The sequence below is a fragment of the Aphanomyces invadans genome (assembly GCF_000520115.1).
Source record: "Aphanomyces invadans strain NJM9701 unplaced genomic scaffold supercont1.2, whole genome shotgun sequence".
NCBI classification, from domain to species: domain Eukaryota; phylum Oomycota; class Saprolegniomycetes; order Saprolegniales; family Verrucalvaceae; genus Aphanomyces; species Aphanomyces invadans.
Window position 1 is genome coordinate 925,606 of NW_008580147.1, and position 18,659 is coordinate 944,264.

Here is an 18,659-nt window from a genome sequence, read left to right on the forward strand (position 1 = left end):
GACAGCATCCGACTTGAGGCGCACCTTTTGCGGTTCAACTTTCTCAGGCGGATCTTTCCCAAATCGCAGGCGAAACACGTCTTCGAATTCGAACACAAGATGGCGCAGCGTGTTCACACTCGCAGCCGACAGCCCTTCGGCAGCTGCGTCATCCACTTTAGCCGTAAGCACTGCGCGCACCGCAGCAACGTCACCACAACTGTGCTCGTCGGTGCCTGACACACCAGACAGCTCTGGCGTGGCAAAACACATTCCTTCGTCATCATCCATCTCATCCGCCACCCCGGCGACGCGCAGTGAGCGGTACCTCGCCACACCAGTCGTCACAGTCAGGCCATCATCAAAATCCCAGACCTCTTGATGACAGTACGCGTTTTCGAGCAAACCCTTGTCGTCGTAACCCAGCTTGCGTATCACAGGCAAGCCGAGCGTAAGCCCCACCGCAGATACAGATTCGTCTACCCCCATACGCAGGCCACGCAAGAGCAGCTAGCCATGCGCCGTCTTAAATTCGACACGAGACAACCGAACTTGCTTCGTCACACGCACAGGTTGTGCATTGGGCCCGTACGGCTGCAACATCATGATGCCGACATCCATCATCTCGGGTGTCGCAACAGCGGCAAGCAACGCAGAAACTAAACCACTGACAAGTCTGCACCCGAATCGAGCAGCGAGGCGTTGACAGGCACAGTCCCCTCAACTACGCATTGCAGGTTATCACGAGGAGTAACCCCATCAGCGCACTGAATCGATGACATGCGGCCCACGGGATTGTCGCTTCGTTGTCGCTGGCCATCAATGCGTCATTTTATCTCCACTTGTGCATGTGCCTTCAGTAGCTCTGTCGCTTCTTCTTTCGTCACTCTAGGGCACTCGCGGATCCTATGCGCGGTCGACTTGCACTTTAGGCACCCCATAGTCGAGCTCGGTGTGTTGGGAGCAATCGCGCTGGCGGGTTCGCTGGCTGTCGCGCGTTGCCATCTGCGTCCTTGAAGTGATCGGTTCGCCCACGCAATGGTCGTGAATCAGCCGTCCTCACAGGAGGCTTGGGCTCAACCTCGTAACAGTTGTATCGCTCGTGATTCACCGCATATTTTCGCAACCACCGCATAAACAGTTGCACGTCCTTTCTCATCGACTTGTTCCTTGTCATGGACATCTGCTCCACCACCGCCAATTGTAGAGACGCGGGCTTCACAGCGTCGATGATAAACTGAACGACGGTTTGTGCTTTTTCCTTGAGGATCCATTCCTGCCGATCGCGGCGCGTTTCTGCAACCAGTCCATCCAACATTTTGCCGGCACGCGACTCAGCGTCGGGAATCGACATATCGAAGCAAATAGACCATTTTATCGCGCTTCTTCAGGCTCTCAAACGCACGAGGTTCGACTTCGAAACCGAGCCTGAACCACGCAACCCATTCTTCTTCAGTCACCTCGTCAGGGTCTTTACCGAGGTCCCATACAACAATGCGGTACTTCGATTCAAAGTCCATATCCGCACAAACCGGCATCACGAACGGGCGCAGGCCGTTGGCAGATAGCGCGTACGTCTGGTTGCTGCATAAGTCGTACGCCGACATGAACACCCGACGTTCAGCTTTCGTCGAGCCCTTGAACATCGGCGGTTTCGGTAACGCTGGGGCGTTTCGCACAATCACGTCTTCTTGCTCCATGTCCACATCGTCCGACTCTTCTGCGGCGGTGTATTCATCATCAGCAAGCGGTGCATTTGCGTATTTCGACCTCACGTGACTACGGCTTCCCTTTGTCGGGCCTGCAAAGGTCCGACGTTCCGGCGACTTGAACACACGGCGAACCCGGTTCGTAGTTCGCATTTGTTGAGTTCCTCGAGCCATGGTAGTCACGGGACGCGCTGACCGATTGGACGCTTCGCGGTCCGATCTGTCCGATCGTGATTGCCTACCACCATTAACAGAACTTTCAGGCAACTCCACTTGATGTAGTTCCATGTTAACAGCTAGCTTGTCTGAAGACAGCTAAAGTATTCTTTGTTGTCCTTTGCCGGTGTTCGTAACCAGCCATCGCGTTCGGAGCAGTGGTCTCAAGTTGACAAATCGTGAAGTGACATTATTCTCGATTTAGAAGTGTTCCCTAAGTCAGCCCCCTCTTGTGGTACACTGACTGCCCGTCAAGGCAAGCAGATTTAGCCAATGAGAACGTACTACGCTCAAGCATCGGAGGAGCGGAGGATGGGATACAAATCCTACCAGCACCGACTGCACACACAGGGCACGTGCACGTCGGGCTCGAGGCTCAGCTGAGAACAACTACGTAGTAGAAGCGTTAGAAACGCGAATCGCATCGTATGATCAAATTTCATACTTCAAAGTAATAGTTGCAGTCGTTTCTTCAATTGACTGAACACTTTTCCCCAACAGCATTATTCGGATAATCCGGATAACTTGGAAACGCAAGTTTGAGGTCAAGAGTTGAGGAGGTCAAAGCACGCGAAAAGATCACACCTGGTTCCCACCATGCCTTCCAAGAACAAGAAGTCCAAGGCCCCAGCTGCACCTGCAGCTGGAAACAGCGGTGATGCTGCCCCCCCAGAACCAACCAAGGCTAAGGCTGCTGTTGCGCTTGCTGCGAAATCTGCGCAAGCGCCACCTGCCCCTGTCATCGCGGTTCCGACCGCGGCTGAAGTAGCGTGTCGGCTTGAGGTGCTTGCAGGTGGGAAGGAAAAGATGGCAAATGACTCGAAGGCTGCCGAGGAAGAGCTGTCGCGCCTTTTGAAGAACCCTAAGAAACGTGTGCAAGGCAGGTCGGATGACTTGGACGAACAAATGAAGAAGCTCGAGTTTCGCCGCAATACAACGTCAATGACCCTGAACGACGAGAAAAAGCTCCTTCGTGATATTGAAACGATCAAATTACTTAAAGTCGAGCTGGTCGAGTACGAAGAGTTCAACACGCGCGTGCAGTACCTCAAGGACAAGAAGAAAAGTCTCTTCGACACGCTCAAGCAAGCTGAAGCGCAAGAAAAGGAGCTCCAATTGACCTTGAGAAAGCTTCGCCTGGCCGAGACCTTGAACGTTTCGATCAACCAGTTTGAAACCATCTCGATCACGGTACCCAGGGACAAGATGGGGCTCGTCGTGGGCAAAGGATTCGCCAAGCTACGTCAGCTCGAGGAATCGTACAATGTTTTGCTCGACGTTGAAGCGGGTAGGCCTTTTTGCCCACTTGCGAAGTCTTTGTGTTGATTACACCCTGAATATATTGTTGACAGATTTGTTTTTGTCTGGTAGGGTCGCAAGTGGTCTCGTGCACGAGCACGCCAGCCAACAATGCCATGATCGAGTCCGCTCTGGATAGCATTGCGACGGCCACGCTGCACTCGGTGGCCGTGCGCCCCGACACGTTGAAATTGCTCATGATCCAGAAGGGCAAGCACTTGAAGGCGCTAGAAGCGTCGTGTTTTGTCAAGATTGACGTGAACCGCGCCGACAACGTGATTTCGTTCACGTCGTCTGCGGATCGTGTAGACGCGGTGCAACGGGCCATCAAGGTCCTCACCACATCGTCCGTCACAATTGATGTACCGCAGGATGTCTTGCCCAAGCTGATCGGGAAGAAGGGCGAAGTCATTTCCAAAATTATGGAGGATTCTGGCGCGCTGTTGGACATCGACCGCGTTGTCAACAGTCTGCGCATCATTGGACCCCTCGAAAGCGTTCAAATCGCGCAAACGGCCGTGGAAGAGCTCATTTACGACCAAGGAGCGTCCACCATCGCGGTGTACGCAACCGATGAAACGTACTTTGGCCGCTGGGACGCCCAAAGATTTCCCATCTTTGTCGAGTACTTAATGGTGGACAAAGCGGTGCGACTGCGCGATCTGCGCAAGGACGCGCAGGACTGCCGCTTGCAAGTCGTCAAGGTAGAATTGAGCCGTAGTGTTTGTCAGGAAGTGTGGTAGATGGTGACGTCTGCATGGACTAGCCCAAGCAAATGTTCGAAGCGACGGGGAACCGAACGCAATTGGAAGCCCTCAAGGCGGCGATGCAAAAGGCGGTCGCGGAGTTTAACGCGAACGTTGTGTCATTCGACGTGGACTCGAACTGTTTGAGTCTTATCATTGGGAAGAAAGGAGCGAAAATCAAAGCGATTGAGAAGGAAAGCGGTGGCGCGCGCATTAACATCACGGGCAACACCGTCAGCGTGCTGGGCACGAAAGAGCAGGTAGCTCCCTCTCTCTCGTCCATCCTGTCGCCTTGTCTCACGCCATCTCGGATAGTCGTCAAGTGCGGTCGCCCTTGTCGAAGAAATCGTGGCCAACAACCAGCGCGTCGTCGTGCACGCTTCACCGCACTTGGTCCCGTTGCTCTTGAACAACAAACGCGCCAAATTGAACGAAATCGAGCAGGAGACGAAGAGCAGCATCCAGCTTCCCCAAGCTCCCCCAAAGAAGACCAAGCACCACGCGGACGTCGCTATTACGATCACGGGCACCACTGTAAGAATTTCTGTCTTGTATTCATGGGATGCTGAATGACCCTGTGTAGGCTGGCATTGAAAAGGCGGCCTTGTTGCTGGAAGCGCTGAACCGCGCACACCAAGTCGTGTACTTGCCACTCGATCAAGACGAAGTGACGATCGTCATTGGGAAGAAAGGCGAAACTATCAATAAGTTGCAAGCCGACACGGGGTGCCAGCTGCGTGTGCTGGATGCCGATGAGTCATCGCCGTCTCGTGAGCTGCAGCTGGCAGGCAGTGAAGAACAGTTGGCATTGGCCACGGCCGCCATTGACGTTCTACTCAACTCGTCGCATCGACAGCTTCTGTCCTTTGACGACTTTGCCACGGGGGTCATTATCGGTCGCAAAGGGGAACAAATCAACAAACTGCGCGAAGAGTTCCCCAACGTCTCGATCGACGCATTTCCCCATGGCCAAGTCCGCGTGAAAGGCGCGTCCAAGGACCTTGTTGACAGCGCTGTGGCCGCCATCTTGGACTTGCTCCAAACTACAACTGTGCAGGAAAGTGTCAAACTTCCTGTGGACAGCCGCCAAACGTTTGATGCGTATGTGAGAGATCCCGCCACCTCGTTGTACATTTCGGAACTGGAAGCGGAGGGCGCCGTCAAGGCCGTCGTGGTGGACGAGGGCAAGCTCGTCAAGGTACGCGTTGCCTTGCTCAATGGCTTTCGAGAGTTGGATTCACGTAGCAGTGACTGGATTCGTTAGATTCGAGGGTATGCCCTCGGTGTGGGCAAGCTGAAGCGTTTTTTCGAAATGGTGACAGAAGCCCATGTGGCAGTGTCGATTCCACTGCCGTCGGCGGCCCATGTGGCGTCGCTCAAAGGGTCGTCGAACGAAGGCATCCACGAAAACGTCCATCAGGTTATGAAACAAACCAAAACTGTCATCCGCTTCAAGAACGACAAGAAGAGCTATTCAGGCGTCGTGCTGTCGATCGAAGGCCCGTCGCTGCCCAAGGTCCTTGAAGCCAAGCACCGTGTCGAAGTCGTGCTGCAGTTCTTCTTTCCGACGCACTTTAAAGTCCTTTCCAACGTCCCGCAGTCGTCGATTGCGCGCGTGTTTCAGACACTGCCGCTCGTGTCGAAATTCAATGTTTGTTTGTGCTGGCCCCTGCGCTTTTGGTTCTAATGAGTGTGCTTTGTCCAGGCGATCTTGTCCCTCGGATCCAAAGATTCGATCAAGATCTTTACGGATTCCGAGGCCAACACGGCTGTTGTGCACAAAACGCTCCAAGACAGCCTGCGTGCCCACTTGAGAGAATACAAGGACGTGGCGATTCCGTCCTATTTGGCTCCTATCCTCGTCGGCAAGAACGGCGACACGATCAAGCGGCTGTCCGCGGAGAGCCAAGCGACGTTGACCTTGTCCGCTGTCGACACGGACGACGCGACCGCACCTCGCACACTCACAATCCACTCCAAAGTCGAAGCGAACGTGGCAAACGCGGTGAGGCCAACCCGACTCGTCCTTGGCTAACGGGGAGCTCTAGATTAAATTGGTGCAAAACCTCATGGACACGTATGACAGCGAATGCGTGTCTGTCGAAGTCCCACACAATCTCGTCGATTTTGCGCTCGCGTTGAAGCGCAAGAGTCCTTCAAACGTGTCGTTTTCGGTCGACAAACAGACCCCTACCGGCGTTGGGATCAAGGTAGTTGTGGTATGGCGGGACCGTGATGCACCCACGGTGGCATGCTTTGGTGGGTAGATTCATGCGAAGGACATTACGGAACGGGCCGCTGCACTGCAACGGCTGGAAGAGCTCGTGGCCACGATGACGGCAATCACGATTGTGCTTCCATCGTCTGATATTGTGGGCTCGCTAATTGGCAAAAGCGGGGCCAACATCAAGGCACTTCAAGCCGAGTACCCTGGTACGTGACAGAGTCGTTGGAATCTCAGCGACCTCTTCATTCGGACGAGGTGTAGGATTGCAAATTGACTTCAAGAAGGTCGATGCGACCGGGGAAGGCTGTGTGTCGTTGAAGGGAGACAAAGCTGCGGTCGCCTCTGCCAAGGAATGGATGGACGAGAAGATTGCAGCGGCTGTGGCTACCCAACGTGACTACCAGAAGCGCCAGCAAGCACAGGCAGCGTTCAATCTGGTCGCCGACGAAAAGGCGAAACAGGCGGAAGCTGTCGAACGAGCAAACGCCGCTGAAATCGAAGAGACAAAGCCCAAGGCAAAGACAGGCGTGTACGTGCCGATCGGGGGCGAAGTCAAGCTGAACAAGACCCAGCGTCGCCGTGAACGCAAGCGTGCCGAAAAGCAGGACAGCGTGCTGTCGATGCTGGTGGGGGGCCACGATTCCCAGCGGGGCGGTTCCACCACGTACGGTCAAGCGTCGTCGTCGTCCGCTCATGCGGCGTCGGGCGGATACTACCATTCTCCGGACGGGTATTCTTTGCGCTTGTAACGACACCCGACGATCACGATCACTGCTGCTGAACAAAGAACCATTTGAGTGATCATCTACATTGCTACCTTCCCTGTTGTCTACTTCGGTTGCAACGATGCCTCCCGTTCGCGCGCTGTCTTGAGGCCGACGCCAGAAATCCGCTTGACGTCGTCGCTGTCGACGGGCTCGTTGAATCCCAGCGCCTGGCGAGCTTCCGCCATGATAAACACACTGCCACACACGACAACAATTTCTTCGTCCGACGAGTTCTTTTCGGCGGCGGCTGCACGGGGCAAGTCAGTGCATTCCTCGTCTTGACGCAACGTACCGTGAATGGCGGCTTTGACCCCGGCGCCGACACTGGTTTCATTTCCCTCGGCCGAGTGAAACGACACGGCATCTTGGGCCGTCTACACGACCATTCAGTCGGAACAAAACACGAACGTTCGCGGACCTTTCCCAGAGCGTGCTGAATTTCGACCATCGACGCGCACCGCGGATGGTACCCCTGGACGAAATGCACGTGGGAGGCACGCGTGGCCATGATCGAGTCGATCACGTGCCCAATGTCTTTGTCGGCGGAAAAACCACACACAAAACGAAACGAGTGATGCCGAAACGTGGCCTACGGACAATGCTGCTGGAGATGCTCGCGACCACGGCTGCTTTACCTGGAGCAACTTGAGCAAGCGATCAAATGCTGGTAAGTTGTGCGCGACGTCCAACACGGCAGTCACGCCGTGGTGGGGAACTTGAACAGTTTCGAACCGGCAGGGCGGTCGAGACTGCAGCGCGTGTTGGACTAGAGGACTTTCCAGCTTGATGTGAACCTGCGCGACGCATTAGACGAAGCAGCACTTGGTTCTACGAGGTGAAGAGGAGATAATACCTTGCTCTTGCCACTCTGGTTGAGCGTTTCCGCGGCGAGCGTTGCGAGGTCGGTGTTTTCAACGTTGAAGTCATCGGCGTACCGCGGTGTGTCGTTGAGAAAAGCTATCGGCGCATTCGCACGTTGTGCAAACTGCCAAGGCATGCTTGTTCAGTCAGACGCCAGTCGCGAAAGCACGCACCTCGCGCATGACGTCGGGCTGCGTGTTGGGGCCACACACCACTGGCACGGAGGGCTTGATAATGCCAGCCTTCTCCCGTGCGATCTCTGGGAGCGTCGATCCCAAGATACTCGTGTGATCCAGCCTGGTCAAGATCACGTTAGAGAAGGGTTCGTCGCAGTTGTTCGTGGACGTACCCTATGGACGTGATGACTGACACGACTGGGGTGACAATGTTCGTGGCATCGAGCCGCCCTCCAAGACCAGTTTCCAACACAACACAGTCCACTTCTTCGCGAGCAAAATGCTGCAGCGCCAGCGCTGTTGTGAGCTCAAAGAACGTGGCTGGGATGGCAAGTTGCGTGCTCTTGTCGAAGATGGTCGGCAGGAGGTCCTCAAGTTGAGCCTCCGAGATGAGGTTGCCGTTGACTTGGATGCGTTCACGAAAGCACGAGACGTGAGGAGACACAAACAATCCTGTTTTAAACCCCGACGACTCTAGGGCCTTCGCAAGTTTCCATGATACAGAGCCTTTGCCGTTCGTGCCTGCAATGTGGATTGTGTCGAAATGCTGCACAAACACCATTTTGTTAGAAGCACCCATCGCAATCTGCGCGTACCTTGGCTGGCGACCCCAGCGCTTCGTGCAGTGCAATAGAGTTGCGCAAACCCATCTTCACCGTGTGTGGGAACTGGTTGACTCGCAGGAGGCGCTGGACGAGCCGGTCGTACGTCGTCATGGCCTGCAACAATGGATCAATCACCCGCCTCCAAGAACCAATTCCATTATTCGTCATCCAATCGCCGTCGAGAATTTGAAATCAGCCAATCATGACCTACAATTCGTGCTTTAACCGCTTCCGATTGGACAGGCGCAGGATTCCGTCGTTGAACCGACGACTGTTCGTACGACGGTGGCAGCGCGGCGTTCATCGATGCGCCATGCTGCCGACGCCGCTCCTTCCACTGACGAAGAGCCCGCACAAGGCAAAAATGCCACCTCCTCACCATAGCGACGGCCACTCGTCACCATCTCCGCGCAAAGCAAAGCAGGTGCAAAAGTCGAACGAACTGCGCGGTCTCGAGTTCACATCGAGAGACCATGTGAACATCCTCCCTGGGAACTACGCCGAGTGCCATAGCAACGGGACGGGAACCCTTCAAGACATGCTCTTGTTCGACCAGAAACTGAGAGACGCAGCACCAATGTCGCATTTGCTGCATCCAAAGTTGGACCTTCGAGACTGGATTGTGTCACCAGACAAGCCGCTGGGAAGCAACATCGAACCTTCACTGTCCCTCTTGGCCTCCAACAAAGTCACATTTGAAGTCCTAACAAGCGATCGCGGACAGCGTGTCATTTCATCTCTCGTCAAACAGTGGGAAGCGGACAAGTATTCGGACAATGTCAGTTCCTTCTTCATCCACGTGGTCGTCGTTCACACAGGAAATTGATGGACAGGGACGGAATTTGTGGGCCATTGTCGAGACATTCTTCTCGTCGTTGCCGTATGTATTCGTCCGCGAAGGCGACATGCATTCGAAACTCGTGCTTCGATACGTGTCGGCGCTGTCAGCGCTAAAAGAAGTAATCGTACAAGGCCTCTTCTGCTCCAACGTGTCGGCATCAATGGCAGTCACGGCAACACTGACCCCCACGCACCACGAGAAGATCCCGCTTTACTGGTATTGCCACCAACTCGAGCGAGAAGTCCAGTTGCTCAAGAATTCAACAGCCGACCAGTCGTGGGAAATGGTAAGGAGCCCATGTATCCATAACATGGCTGTCACGGCACCACAGGTGCATTCATCCGACATTGGTCTTCTCCAAGAAGCCACGGCCAGTGTACTGCTCAACTTTTGGAAACTACCCAAGCGCGAACGCATGGCGTTCCTCGTCCAAGTCTTCAGCAACGTGTCCGAGATCGAAACGGACTTGGTCCGCGTCCTTCTCGACAACAGCACGTACATCCTCCACCGCGTTCTCGAAGACTTGGGGTTCGAAGCAAAAGCGACCAGTGCCACAAAAGGACCGCAAGCCAAGTTGTCCACGATCGGGGCAGTCGTGTCCATGTCGGTGCAAGCCAGCAATCAAGCGCGCCAGCTGCACAAGTGGCGCAAGAACATGCGAGACAACAAACCGTCGGGGTTGGAGCCGATTCAAGTTCGTCACAAAGGAATCCAGGTCAACGGCGGAATCGAGAGCGACGACACGTTGGGCTGGTTGGATTCGCCGCCGCCTCGCACCCCGACCAAACGCATTCGTCGGTCTGTCATCACGTCCGACAAGAGCTTGAAGCTCGTCCTGATGCAGGACTACCAAGCTTTTGGACGAAAGGACCACCCGCACTTGCTCGCCAAGGACATGTGGACAGTTAGCACGTACAGCGAAAACTTGATGCACCACTTGCACGCGTTTATCGAGTACTCGAAAGACACGGCGTCAGTACCGGCGGAAGTGGTGCTCGTTGCAACGATGCTGTTGGAATGGTACGCCATGTGCGCTGGGTCAAGGTGATCCCCGTGCATGTAGGCTCATGCATGAAAAGCTAAAAGCCGCGTACCACGCAAAGGACATGGCGGTGAATCTCCTGGACAGCCCACATTTCAAGGAGTGCGCGATTTCTCTGTTGGACCTGTTCAAGAACCAGCTAGACAACCAAGTGCCTGACACCGTCAAAGCGCATGCGGCGTCCATCACCGACTTTCTACACCGGCGAGACGATACGAGCGATTCCATTCCACGGCCAAAGTACGTGTCGTTTGTGTTGCTTTTGATGCGACGTCGATATTAGAGCCATCGTGGAAACTACAAGTCCAATCGCTCCCGTCCCCACTCCCGCCGACATCCGGGCGTTCTTGCGCAAAGGATTCCCGGGGGATATCGTGAACCAGATCCTGAGCATCTCGACCGAGGAAGGGGTGAAGGAAAAAGAGAGCAAGACAATTCTGTTGATCGAGCAGCTGGAACATCACATGATGGGTAAACTGCAGAAACGCCCTGGGGCGCCCCCCACGGCTCACGAGACTGCACCGGCAACGCAAGAAGCACCGACTCCAACCGGGTTTGCGGAATCCATCACAACGACGTCGTCCCGGCGGCAAAGTAACATAAACCAACTGCACGCAACGTCCACCGTCATCAGGACTCTCACCGACCAAGTCAAGGCGCTTCTCAACGACGAACCTACCGACCAAACCAACGAACAAAAGGTGTCCGAATTGCTCATCGACTTTGTCACGTCCACGCAGAACAAACGCGGTGACGACGTTGGACTTGACCGAGTGAAAATGCTCGACATCGAGTCGCTGTGCAGCGTCCTGGAACAAAAGGTCGAGCTCGAACTCCAAGCTGGACCGCTCGACAAAACGACAAGAGTCCATGTGGCAGCGCTACAAAAGTTCATCAACAAGCTCGTGCCGGAGGCTCCAGTACATGGAGCGTCGGCCAGGGCAGCTCCAAAGTTAGACATTGTGTCGGAAGTTGCTCGACTGCTTGACGAGGCGCTGGCAAAAAGGAGCAGCCTTGACAAGGGAATTCTCACTATACTCGAAACGATCCAAGTATTTTACGCGTTCGCGAGCGGCGCCATGACATGCCCTGTCCGTGTAGGTGGTCGTGATGAAATCTCAGACAAAACACAAAAGCGATTCAGTGGACAGCTGCCTCAACTCGATGATTGCCTCGATGCAAGTTACCGGAGATGAATACGTCGAGCCACTGTACACTGGTCTGGACGACCTTGCGACGAGCTTGAAGGCAATTTTAGCATCAAGCAACGACAGCAAAGTCAGAAGTTGTGATGGCAAAAGCAGTGATAGCTCAGGCGGCGATAGAAGAAGCGGCGTGCCGTCATCGACGGCCATAACGTATCGGCTACCTCCAGCACTTCTCAACATCGACAGCGTCCTGAATGACACTCGAGTCAGCGCAATTCCGCGATACATCGTGGATTTGTCTAACCAAGTCAAAGCCCTTCTCGACGATAACACAAGTTCAAAATCGCATCCAGTCAGCGACAAGGACAAGGCAGCCAGTCCTCCATCCCACCACGCGAGTGTCCGGGGTGAGGGCCAGATGCATCCGCCCACGCAACACCACTCAAGTGTGACCAACGATTCGCAGCTCATGCGTGGTCGCAGGGTCCCGGGGCTGTTCCAACAAGGGCTTCTGCCTGGCACGCTGTGGGAAAACACGCGACTAAAAAAGCCCAACGTCCTTGGCATCTCCGTGACTGAATTGTCCGAGATGTTTGTCGAAAACAAGAGCGTGCTGAACGTCGGCACTGTTCACAAACTCATCTATCAAGTCTGTCAGCACACTCATAGATTGTGTGTCCACGTCGCTCATGCATGCTCGTTGCAGATCTACTGCGAGCGGTACGAGTGCAACTTAACCGAACAAGACAACCCCAACACGACGGCATTCATTGATTTTGTGTACGATTGGTACTTGCGAAAGTATGTCTTCATACCACCCTGGACAAGATGCTCAGCACCGCTCCCTCGTAGGTATGGATTGCGCAAATTGGCCATGCAGCACTTGTCCAAGTTGCTCCTGTCGCTGAAGAAGCAGAAAAAGAAAAGCAAGAAGGCTCTTCTGTGCGTTCGTCGCCTTCGATTGTGTCGTCGTAACGAGTTCATTAGATTCTGCCGATTTCTCGGGCTCTTTCCACCTCTCTTGGATTATAGCGCCCTCAACTTTGCCCTGGTGAGCCGAGCCATGACCATCCTCGTCTCAATTCCATCCAGAGCCTCATGAACGTCTGGACAAACGGAACGTTTGCCGTCCAGGCGACGGCAAACCCCGTACCGCTGTCGACCATGCACATGATCTTGGACGATGGGTACGTCGTCGTGTTGTGGCCGTGCTAGTCCCCTCCATGATGCATCGTGTGCACGTTTTGGTGTTGCATAGCTACGATCGGCGATTTGGTCCGTTTTGCACGACAACGTTTGTGAAGGAGAGACTGGCGCGAAATGCCATGGCGGACGATCCGACGTCGATCGACCAAGACGTGGCGCTTGAAATTGCCCTGGAAGAATACGTGAAAATGAAAACGAACGTCGAATCGGTACGAGCTTGTCCATGCTCAAAATGCACGATGGGGCCATCCGTCGCAGATGCTGGAAGATATCTACACGGCAGGAGACATTAACGGGGACGACAAGATGGGGTTTGATGAGTTTGCGACTGTTGTGCGCAATTTGGCACCATGTGTGTCGGATCGAGAGGCACGCCCTTTTCAAGGATGCGAAGGGTGTGTGCCAGGAGCTCATGGATACATGTAGATCGTCAAGATGTTCAAAGAAGCCTTGCTCGATCCCATGTTTGACACGATAACCAAGCAGCGCTTTGTCAATGTTATCATTGATCAAGGGGTGCTTTCGAGCCGCGTGAACAAGTTTAAAGTGACTTCTGGTGCCAACAACTCGACATCGTTTCCAGTATGAGGGGTAGTCATTGTCGAAAGGAAAACGGTGCTGTGTTAGGAATACGAGAACGAGCAATTTGAGCTCCTCGAAGAGTCCTGGAGGGTGCGACTTGCGATGTGGCGACCCACCGCATATTCGTGATGGCTAATGGTGTATGGTAGAGTCACGAAGCAGAAATTGTCAAGGCAATCGAGAGCATTCCGCACAGCGAAACGTCAACGTCGCTGCTGCTGCGCGTGAAGATTTTGAACATGGTACATCGTCGTGTTGTTTCAAAACGTTGACGAAATAATCATGCTTGTGACGAAGATCATTGCAAAACGCATCGACTCCGAGACGGCGTGGCTTTCCCATCGCATGATCCTGCGTGATATCCATCGATTCAAGGACCTGAACGAAGGGGCGATCAGCGAGATTAAGCAGAAGGAGGAGTACTTTAAGGAAGCAGTCACCCGCATCATGACGTCCAAATTCGGCCTCTTTCGCGATGCTCCCAAGCAAAACCAACCGCCGACAGCGAAAATCGGTGACCGACCGAGCTCTGGAGTCGTCGACTTTGTACAACACATGGACGAAAGCAAGGGATGTGGAGATATAAAGGACGAAGACGCGTCGGACATAGCGCGGCTCGAAGAGTCTTTGCGGTCGGAGATGCTCAACATGGCCAACGGGGCGAGCGAGAGCGTCCTCGAGTCCCAGCTGGACCTGTACGACAACGCGGTCAAGAAAGTCCGGCGCATGAATATGTCGAAAGCTGCCAAAGCCGTCAAGAAGCTAAGCACTCTCATGAAGATGGCCAAATTGGCCGGCTCTGCGAGCCCTTCGGCGGCCTTGACCGAAGAATCCGAGACTGTGCATGAAGACGACGAGGTCGTGTGACAGTTTCGATCATCCACGGATACTTCCTTCGGATGCTCTTAAGTACTACTGCTAGTAGTGTGCAATATAAGTTGAATGGAGATACGGTGATGCTTACTAGTATCTACTACCCGTGAAAGAAAATATATCCTCTAAAATCGGATAGATATCTCGACCAGCAAGCGACACAAGCAACAACGAAGCATGGACAAGTCGAAGGCGCCGAAGGAGGACAACAGCAAGGGCAAATGGCAAGACCCGTCCAAATCGAAGCTTCATGTATCCAAGGACGACTTGCACCATACGCTACACGCACATTTCCAAGCTGCGAAAGGAAAGGCCACCGAGAACGACAAGCTCAAAATGGACAAATATACACGCAAGCACGTCGTGTCGTTCTTACAAGTGAAGAAGGTCAAGAAGGTCCAAACCTCAAACAAGCGCATGTTCAATTCCTTTGGATCGACCAAGTGCAGGTTGCTGTGCATCACGGTACACGTTGCATGGATGAATGCCTTAACCAACTCTTCGTGTAGACTCATGAAGCGATTGACCCTGACAACGAAGCTCCACATACGGTCGTGCAAGTCCACCACGTGAACTTTCAATCGAATTTTACCATTGAAATTCGCAAGACGTGGTCGTTGGAGTCGCTGGAGTCGGTCGAAAATTGCCTCGAAGATGTAGAGAAGTACTCTAACGGAGCATTCCGAACCCAATTCGACGACAAAGAGCATGAACCAACCCAATGGATCGTTGACGACGACGTACGAAATTTATGCTCTTCCCATGGCCTCAACCTGAATAGGAATCCCCGACTGCAATGATGGAGTTTGTCTGGAGCATTCTCGCGTATTCTGCCAACACCTTGGTACGAATGCCCACAGCACGTCGTCATGTCCATGGTGAACTTCTCGAATTGTAGCACACGTTACCGAAAATCACATTTTCGCTGGACGACCTCAACGCATTGGCCAAGCAGATGAACTTGGCAAAAAAATTCGGTGTCGAAGTGGACCTGGAGAAATTTCAAGTCTGGCAGCCCAGAATTCAAGTGGATTCACGTGTCATATCGTGCAAATGTTAGGCAACACCCTCTGCTCCACTTGCCCCGAGCAAAATCGCTCGTCAACGCTCGACGAGTGACGATCCTGCAGGTGCATTAGCGGCTGCAGCGTCATGGAAGGTACTTCAGCTTGCACACGTCGCGGAGGGTGTCTGATGTCCCATGGCCTATGGATTAGTCTGTTGAATACGAAGACGCAGTCTCGTTGTTTGCAACGATTCAGTGGGGTGAATGTACAGCAGAATCAGTCCAAGCGCAATGGCAGCAACGGCTCAAGTTGCTCGAAGACGAGAATATCGATTTTCTGCTAACGCTGCAAAACAAGGACAAAGCCACGATCGAAGTCATCTCGTCGGCAGTCGACGTCGTGCTGCAGCACGTGAACCGTGCCGAGAAGTGGACGGAAGAAGCTGAAGCGACGCTGGCAACGACTGCGGCCAATATGTCGCAGTTTGAGACCCTGAACAACCACATGGAGGTCCACTATAAGAACAGCATTGCGTTGCAAGAAGCGCTAGGGGCCATGATTCGGGTACACGCGACGAATCCATCATCCAGAATGTGTTGGCTCAAACCCTTGGCCTTTCCATTAGGATATTGACATTGACCGAGAATCGATGGGAATCCTGCTTAAACCCATCTCGATATTCCCGCACGACAGCAACATTCCCGAAGACGACACGTCATCTAGTATCGACATGATGTTTGAGCCTGGTCAACTCAAACGATTGTAGATCCGTCCCTGCCCAAGATATTGGAAGCGATTCAGCGGTTGGAAGGAGCAATCAAATCCGTCGACTCGTATCCAGCCAAAGAGGTGCGTTCTGCAACAGATTGTCCAGTCAAGATGGACGTCATTAGATGTCAGCGTTTCAAGGTCGCCGGGAGGAACTGTCAACGCTGGGCGCCACGTTTGGTGGAAAACTTCTCGCGTCATTCGAAGCGTATATGCAAAATCTCGCAAAAGGTCATGCTGGCACAGAGGATGATGTGCTTATGTATTCATGTAATGTATGTGGCAGGAGCGGATCAAGCTGGCCAGTCCCGGCGGCGGTCACTCAGCGGTGGCCATGAGGTGCCAACTCCACGGAAGAGCATATTTTCACGCGACCGAGAGATGTCGGATGTGAATGACGACCGGTTCGACAAATTTCAAACAAGGCATATCTGATCGATGTCAAGTAGTACCCGTCGGTCGAGCTCAACCAAACTCGACGAAGCCGACTGGACATTTAGCAACGAAAGAATTCACTCGAGCCTCATGAAGTATCAGGTACACCTGCACGCTGTCCCCGCGACAAGACCAAACTTTGTCGGGGACAGGAAATCCTCCAAAGTGTCGCGTCGTTGGGGTCAAAATCTGCTGTGACCCTTCGCGACATTTACGCAAAACACGTCGTCCCCATCTATTCGAATCATCTCCATGCATTGTTCCGCACTCTCAAGGACAAGGTAGTCGATTATTCCGATCAAATTCACTCCGTTCTATCGACGGGACCAGGTGCCGAAACCCAAGGCGCATGGCATGGGCGGGAAGACGTCCCAGTGGAACATCAACTTGTCGTTTTCACATGCTTCGTCCGAGTCGACCATCTCGATCAGCGCGTCCACTTTACTCCAACAAGCGTTGGACCATATTGTCCCTCTGTGCATTGCTGAGCAAACCTTTGTCCATGGAATGTTCTTCTCCTCGAACAAGCATCAAAAGCCAGAGCCAGTCGAGCTCACTGTCCTCATGGAGAGGCTGTTTGAAAAGTACGCCGGCGCTTCAATACATGCCATTCTTGAAAACGGATGGTCTTGTAGGCTTCCCAAGCGACTCGTCGAATTTGGTGATGCTGGAGTGAGCGCCAACGTGTTTGAAGCGGTGTCCATGATCGTGACAGCGCAGCAACAGTTGAAAGCGATCGACGGTTCGAGCGAATACATCGTCAACACGCTGCTCAACTTCCAGCTGCACTTGAAAAGAAGCTTGTCCAAGTACATGGAGGAACAAGTAAGCCGACATGGTACCATGCTTCGAGTATAATGGTTTGGCTAGGAACTTTGGCTCGCCAGTACGCACCCCGACACAAGACTGGTGGGCGTGCTCAGCCCCGTTCAGAAAATGATGGTGCCGCGATCCCCAGGGGTGCAGCCTTGACACTGCTTTCCCTAGAATCTCGTGACAAGGTTATGCGATGCTGCGACTGGGATATCCACGGACGACCCGAGCACTCCCCTGGCTGCTATCTACGAACGGATCATCGTTGGACTGTTTGCTTGGCTGGAAAAGGCCGCTGCAACCAAGCCAAAGTACGCCCACTTGGTTCGCCTCGGTACGTACATCCTCCAACATCGTTTTGAGACGTGGCAGCGCGATCGTCGAGTGTAGAAAACTACCATTTCATTCACGGCAAGTTGCAACAACTGAGCGAGCACAGCTTGCCCCTCAAACAGTATGCGGACGATTCATTTGTCGAGTATTCGAAAAATCTCGACGCATACGTGATGTGGTTGTGGGAATGCGAAGTTGGCAAGTTCACGGTGAAGCATTTCAATCTGCGTCGGCTGCACGTCTCCGTGTGTTTTACTAGGCTTTGTTCAACACGATCGAGACGCTGTTGGAAACCCTGCCGCTGGAAGAAGTGCAATTTCACTTGCCCAAGCAAGACATTCGCAAGGCGGGTGAATTTATCAATCAAAATGTACGTTGCCAAGTGAGGTGTCAATAAAGTTCACCACCGTTACGACTGCAGCTCGACAAAAGCATGAGGCACATTGGAGAGCGATTGAAAAAACATTTGAGCCACTCAGCCGACATGGCAACCGTCGTGGTGGAATGCCTCCGCGTCCGTACAATTCCATTCGTCACGCGCCTTTGGATGACATGACCGTGATCTAGGCCACTGTGCTCAAGTGTTACGAGCGAAACACCTTGTTGGCAACCAAGTGCTACGGGATGGAATTGGACCTGACGGTGGAGCGACTTCGTCAGGCTTTGGCAAAGTTGCATTAGTTCCACGTGTTGAGCACGCATGGTAGCGCCATTTCCTTGTCTGCGACAACTCGCATGCGTTCGTCACAACCCGACGACAATTCAGGCTGCAAACCGTAAATGCAACATCGATGCCACGACACCGTGCGACGTGACGTGTCAAATTTGTGCAATTGCAGCGTCGTCGGCATGGGATGAAATGCGTGGCGGCATGCACGCGGAGTCGACCTTCGCGTCGCGCAGATACCGCCGAGAGGGGCGTAATTTTGTACAAGTCGTTGTCAGAAACAGCAAAAAGTGCCGACGTTGGCTGCGTCTGGTTTGAGTGTGGAATATCTCGAATGCACAGGCATACGGCAAACGTTT

At 53.5% G+C, this 18,659-nt stretch overlaps 6 protein-coding genes across 11 annotated transcripts in view; 3 read left to right on the plus strand and 3 right to left on the minus strand.

Annotated features, from left to right (window-relative positions):
* The window catches only part of H310_01160 (hypothetical protein), a gene marked incomplete at its 3' end in the record, with an annotated part of 4,656 nt that extends 3,697 nt beyond the window's left edge, over nt 1-959 (minus strand). Inside the window, exons 1-2 of the mRNA XM_008864202.1 lie at nt 550-959; nt 25-489 (exon numbers count right to left, since the gene is read on the minus strand). Coding sequence (XP_008862424.1) covers nt 25-489; nt 550-603 — 519 coding nt within the window. The 5' untranslated portion in view covers nt 604-959. The remainder of the gene's footprint in view (nt 1-24; nt 490-549) is intronic.
* H310_01161 (hypothetical protein) lies at nt 958-2,073 on the minus strand. Its single transcript, XM_008864203.1, has one exon. The coding sequence runs from the start codon at nt 1,974-1,976 to the stop codon at nt 1,314-1,316; it is 663 nt and encodes a 220-aa protein (XP_008862425.1). The 5' UTR covers nt 1,977-2,073; the 3' UTR covers nt 958-1,313.
* Nucleotides 2,074-2,441: 368 nt separating this feature from the next.
* On the plus strand, nt 2,442-7,246 carry H310_01162. 2 transcript variants are annotated; one of them, XM_008864204.1, is made up of 10 exons: nt 2,442-3,192; nt 3,276-3,907; nt 3,970-4,209; nt 4,265-4,483; nt 4,533-5,147; nt 5,214-5,600; nt 5,655-5,954; nt 5,998-6,159; nt 6,217-6,382; nt 6,438-7,246. In XM_008864204.1, exons 1-10 carry the CDS (start codon nt 2,502-2,504, stop codon nt 6,923-6,925), a joined length of 3,900 nt encoding a protein of 1,299 aa, XP_008862426.1. In that variant the 5' UTR covers nt 2,442-2,501; the 3' UTR covers nt 6,926-7,246. The 2 variants fall into 2 exon arrangements, with proteins under 2 accessions (XP_008862426.1, XP_008862427.1); XM_008864205.1 differs by lacking the exon at nt 6,438-7,246 and having other exon boundaries at nt 6,217-6,428.
* On the minus strand, nt 6,949-8,705 carry H310_01163 (hypothetical protein). Its single transcript, XM_008864206.1, has 8 exons — nt 8,577-8,705; nt 8,154-8,527; nt 7,978-8,101; nt 7,797-7,928; nt 7,579-7,737; nt 7,362-7,532; nt 7,236-7,317; nt 6,949-7,190 (listed from the first exon to the last, which is right to left on the minus strand). The coding sequence occupies exons 1-8, from the start codon at nt 8,694-8,696 to the stop codon at nt 7,006-7,008; spliced, it is 1,347 nt and encodes a 448-aa protein (XP_008862428.1). The 5' UTR covers nt 8,697-8,705; the 3' UTR covers nt 6,949-7,005.
* A 134-nt stretch (nt 8,706-8,839) lies between these two features.
* H310_01164 (hypothetical protein) lies at nt 8,840-14,361 on the plus strand. The gene is made up of 16 exons (XM_008864207.1): nt 8,840-9,363; nt 9,419-9,712; nt 9,758-10,446; nt 10,490-10,708; nt 10,752-11,520; nt 11,570-12,265; nt 12,323-12,417; nt 12,469-12,558; nt 12,604-12,667; nt 12,709-12,803; nt 12,875-13,031; nt 13,081-13,191; nt 13,249-13,404; nt 13,450-13,494; nt 13,554-13,646; nt 13,702-14,361. The coding sequence occupies exons 1-16, from the start codon at nt 8,899-8,901 to the stop codon at nt 14,269-14,271; spliced, it is 4,608 nt and encodes a 1,535-aa protein (XP_008862429.1). The 5' UTR covers nt 8,840-8,898; the 3' UTR covers nt 14,272-14,361.
* Nucleotides 14,362-14,422: 61 nt separating this feature from the next.
* H310_01165 (hypothetical protein) lies at nt 14,423-18,625 on the plus strand. 5 transcript variants are annotated; one of them, XM_008864208.1, is made up of 20 exons: nt 14,423-14,742; nt 14,787-15,017; nt 15,059-15,121; nt 15,176-15,283; nt 15,338-15,436; nt 15,495-15,848; nt 15,910-16,006; nt 16,051-16,133; nt 16,178-16,283; nt 16,339-16,456; nt 16,502-16,589; nt 16,640-16,768; nt 16,818-17,071; nt 17,123-17,312; nt 17,358-17,429; nt 17,475-17,634; nt 17,691-17,842; nt 17,893-18,003; nt 18,055-18,147; nt 18,201-18,625. In XM_008864208.1, the coding sequence occupies exons 1-20, from the start codon at nt 14,455-14,457 to the stop codon at nt 18,312-18,314; spliced, it is 2,910 nt and encodes a 969-aa protein (XP_008862430.1). In that variant the 5' UTR covers nt 14,423-14,454; the 3' UTR covers nt 18,315-18,625. The 5 variants fall into 5 exon arrangements, with proteins under 5 accessions (XP_008862430.1, XP_008862434.1, XP_008862432.1 ...); XM_008864212.1 differs by having other exon boundaries at nt 17,691-18,003; XM_008864210.1 differs by having other exon boundaries at nt 18,055-18,625.
* Nucleotides 18,626-18,659: the final 34 nt, after the last annotated feature.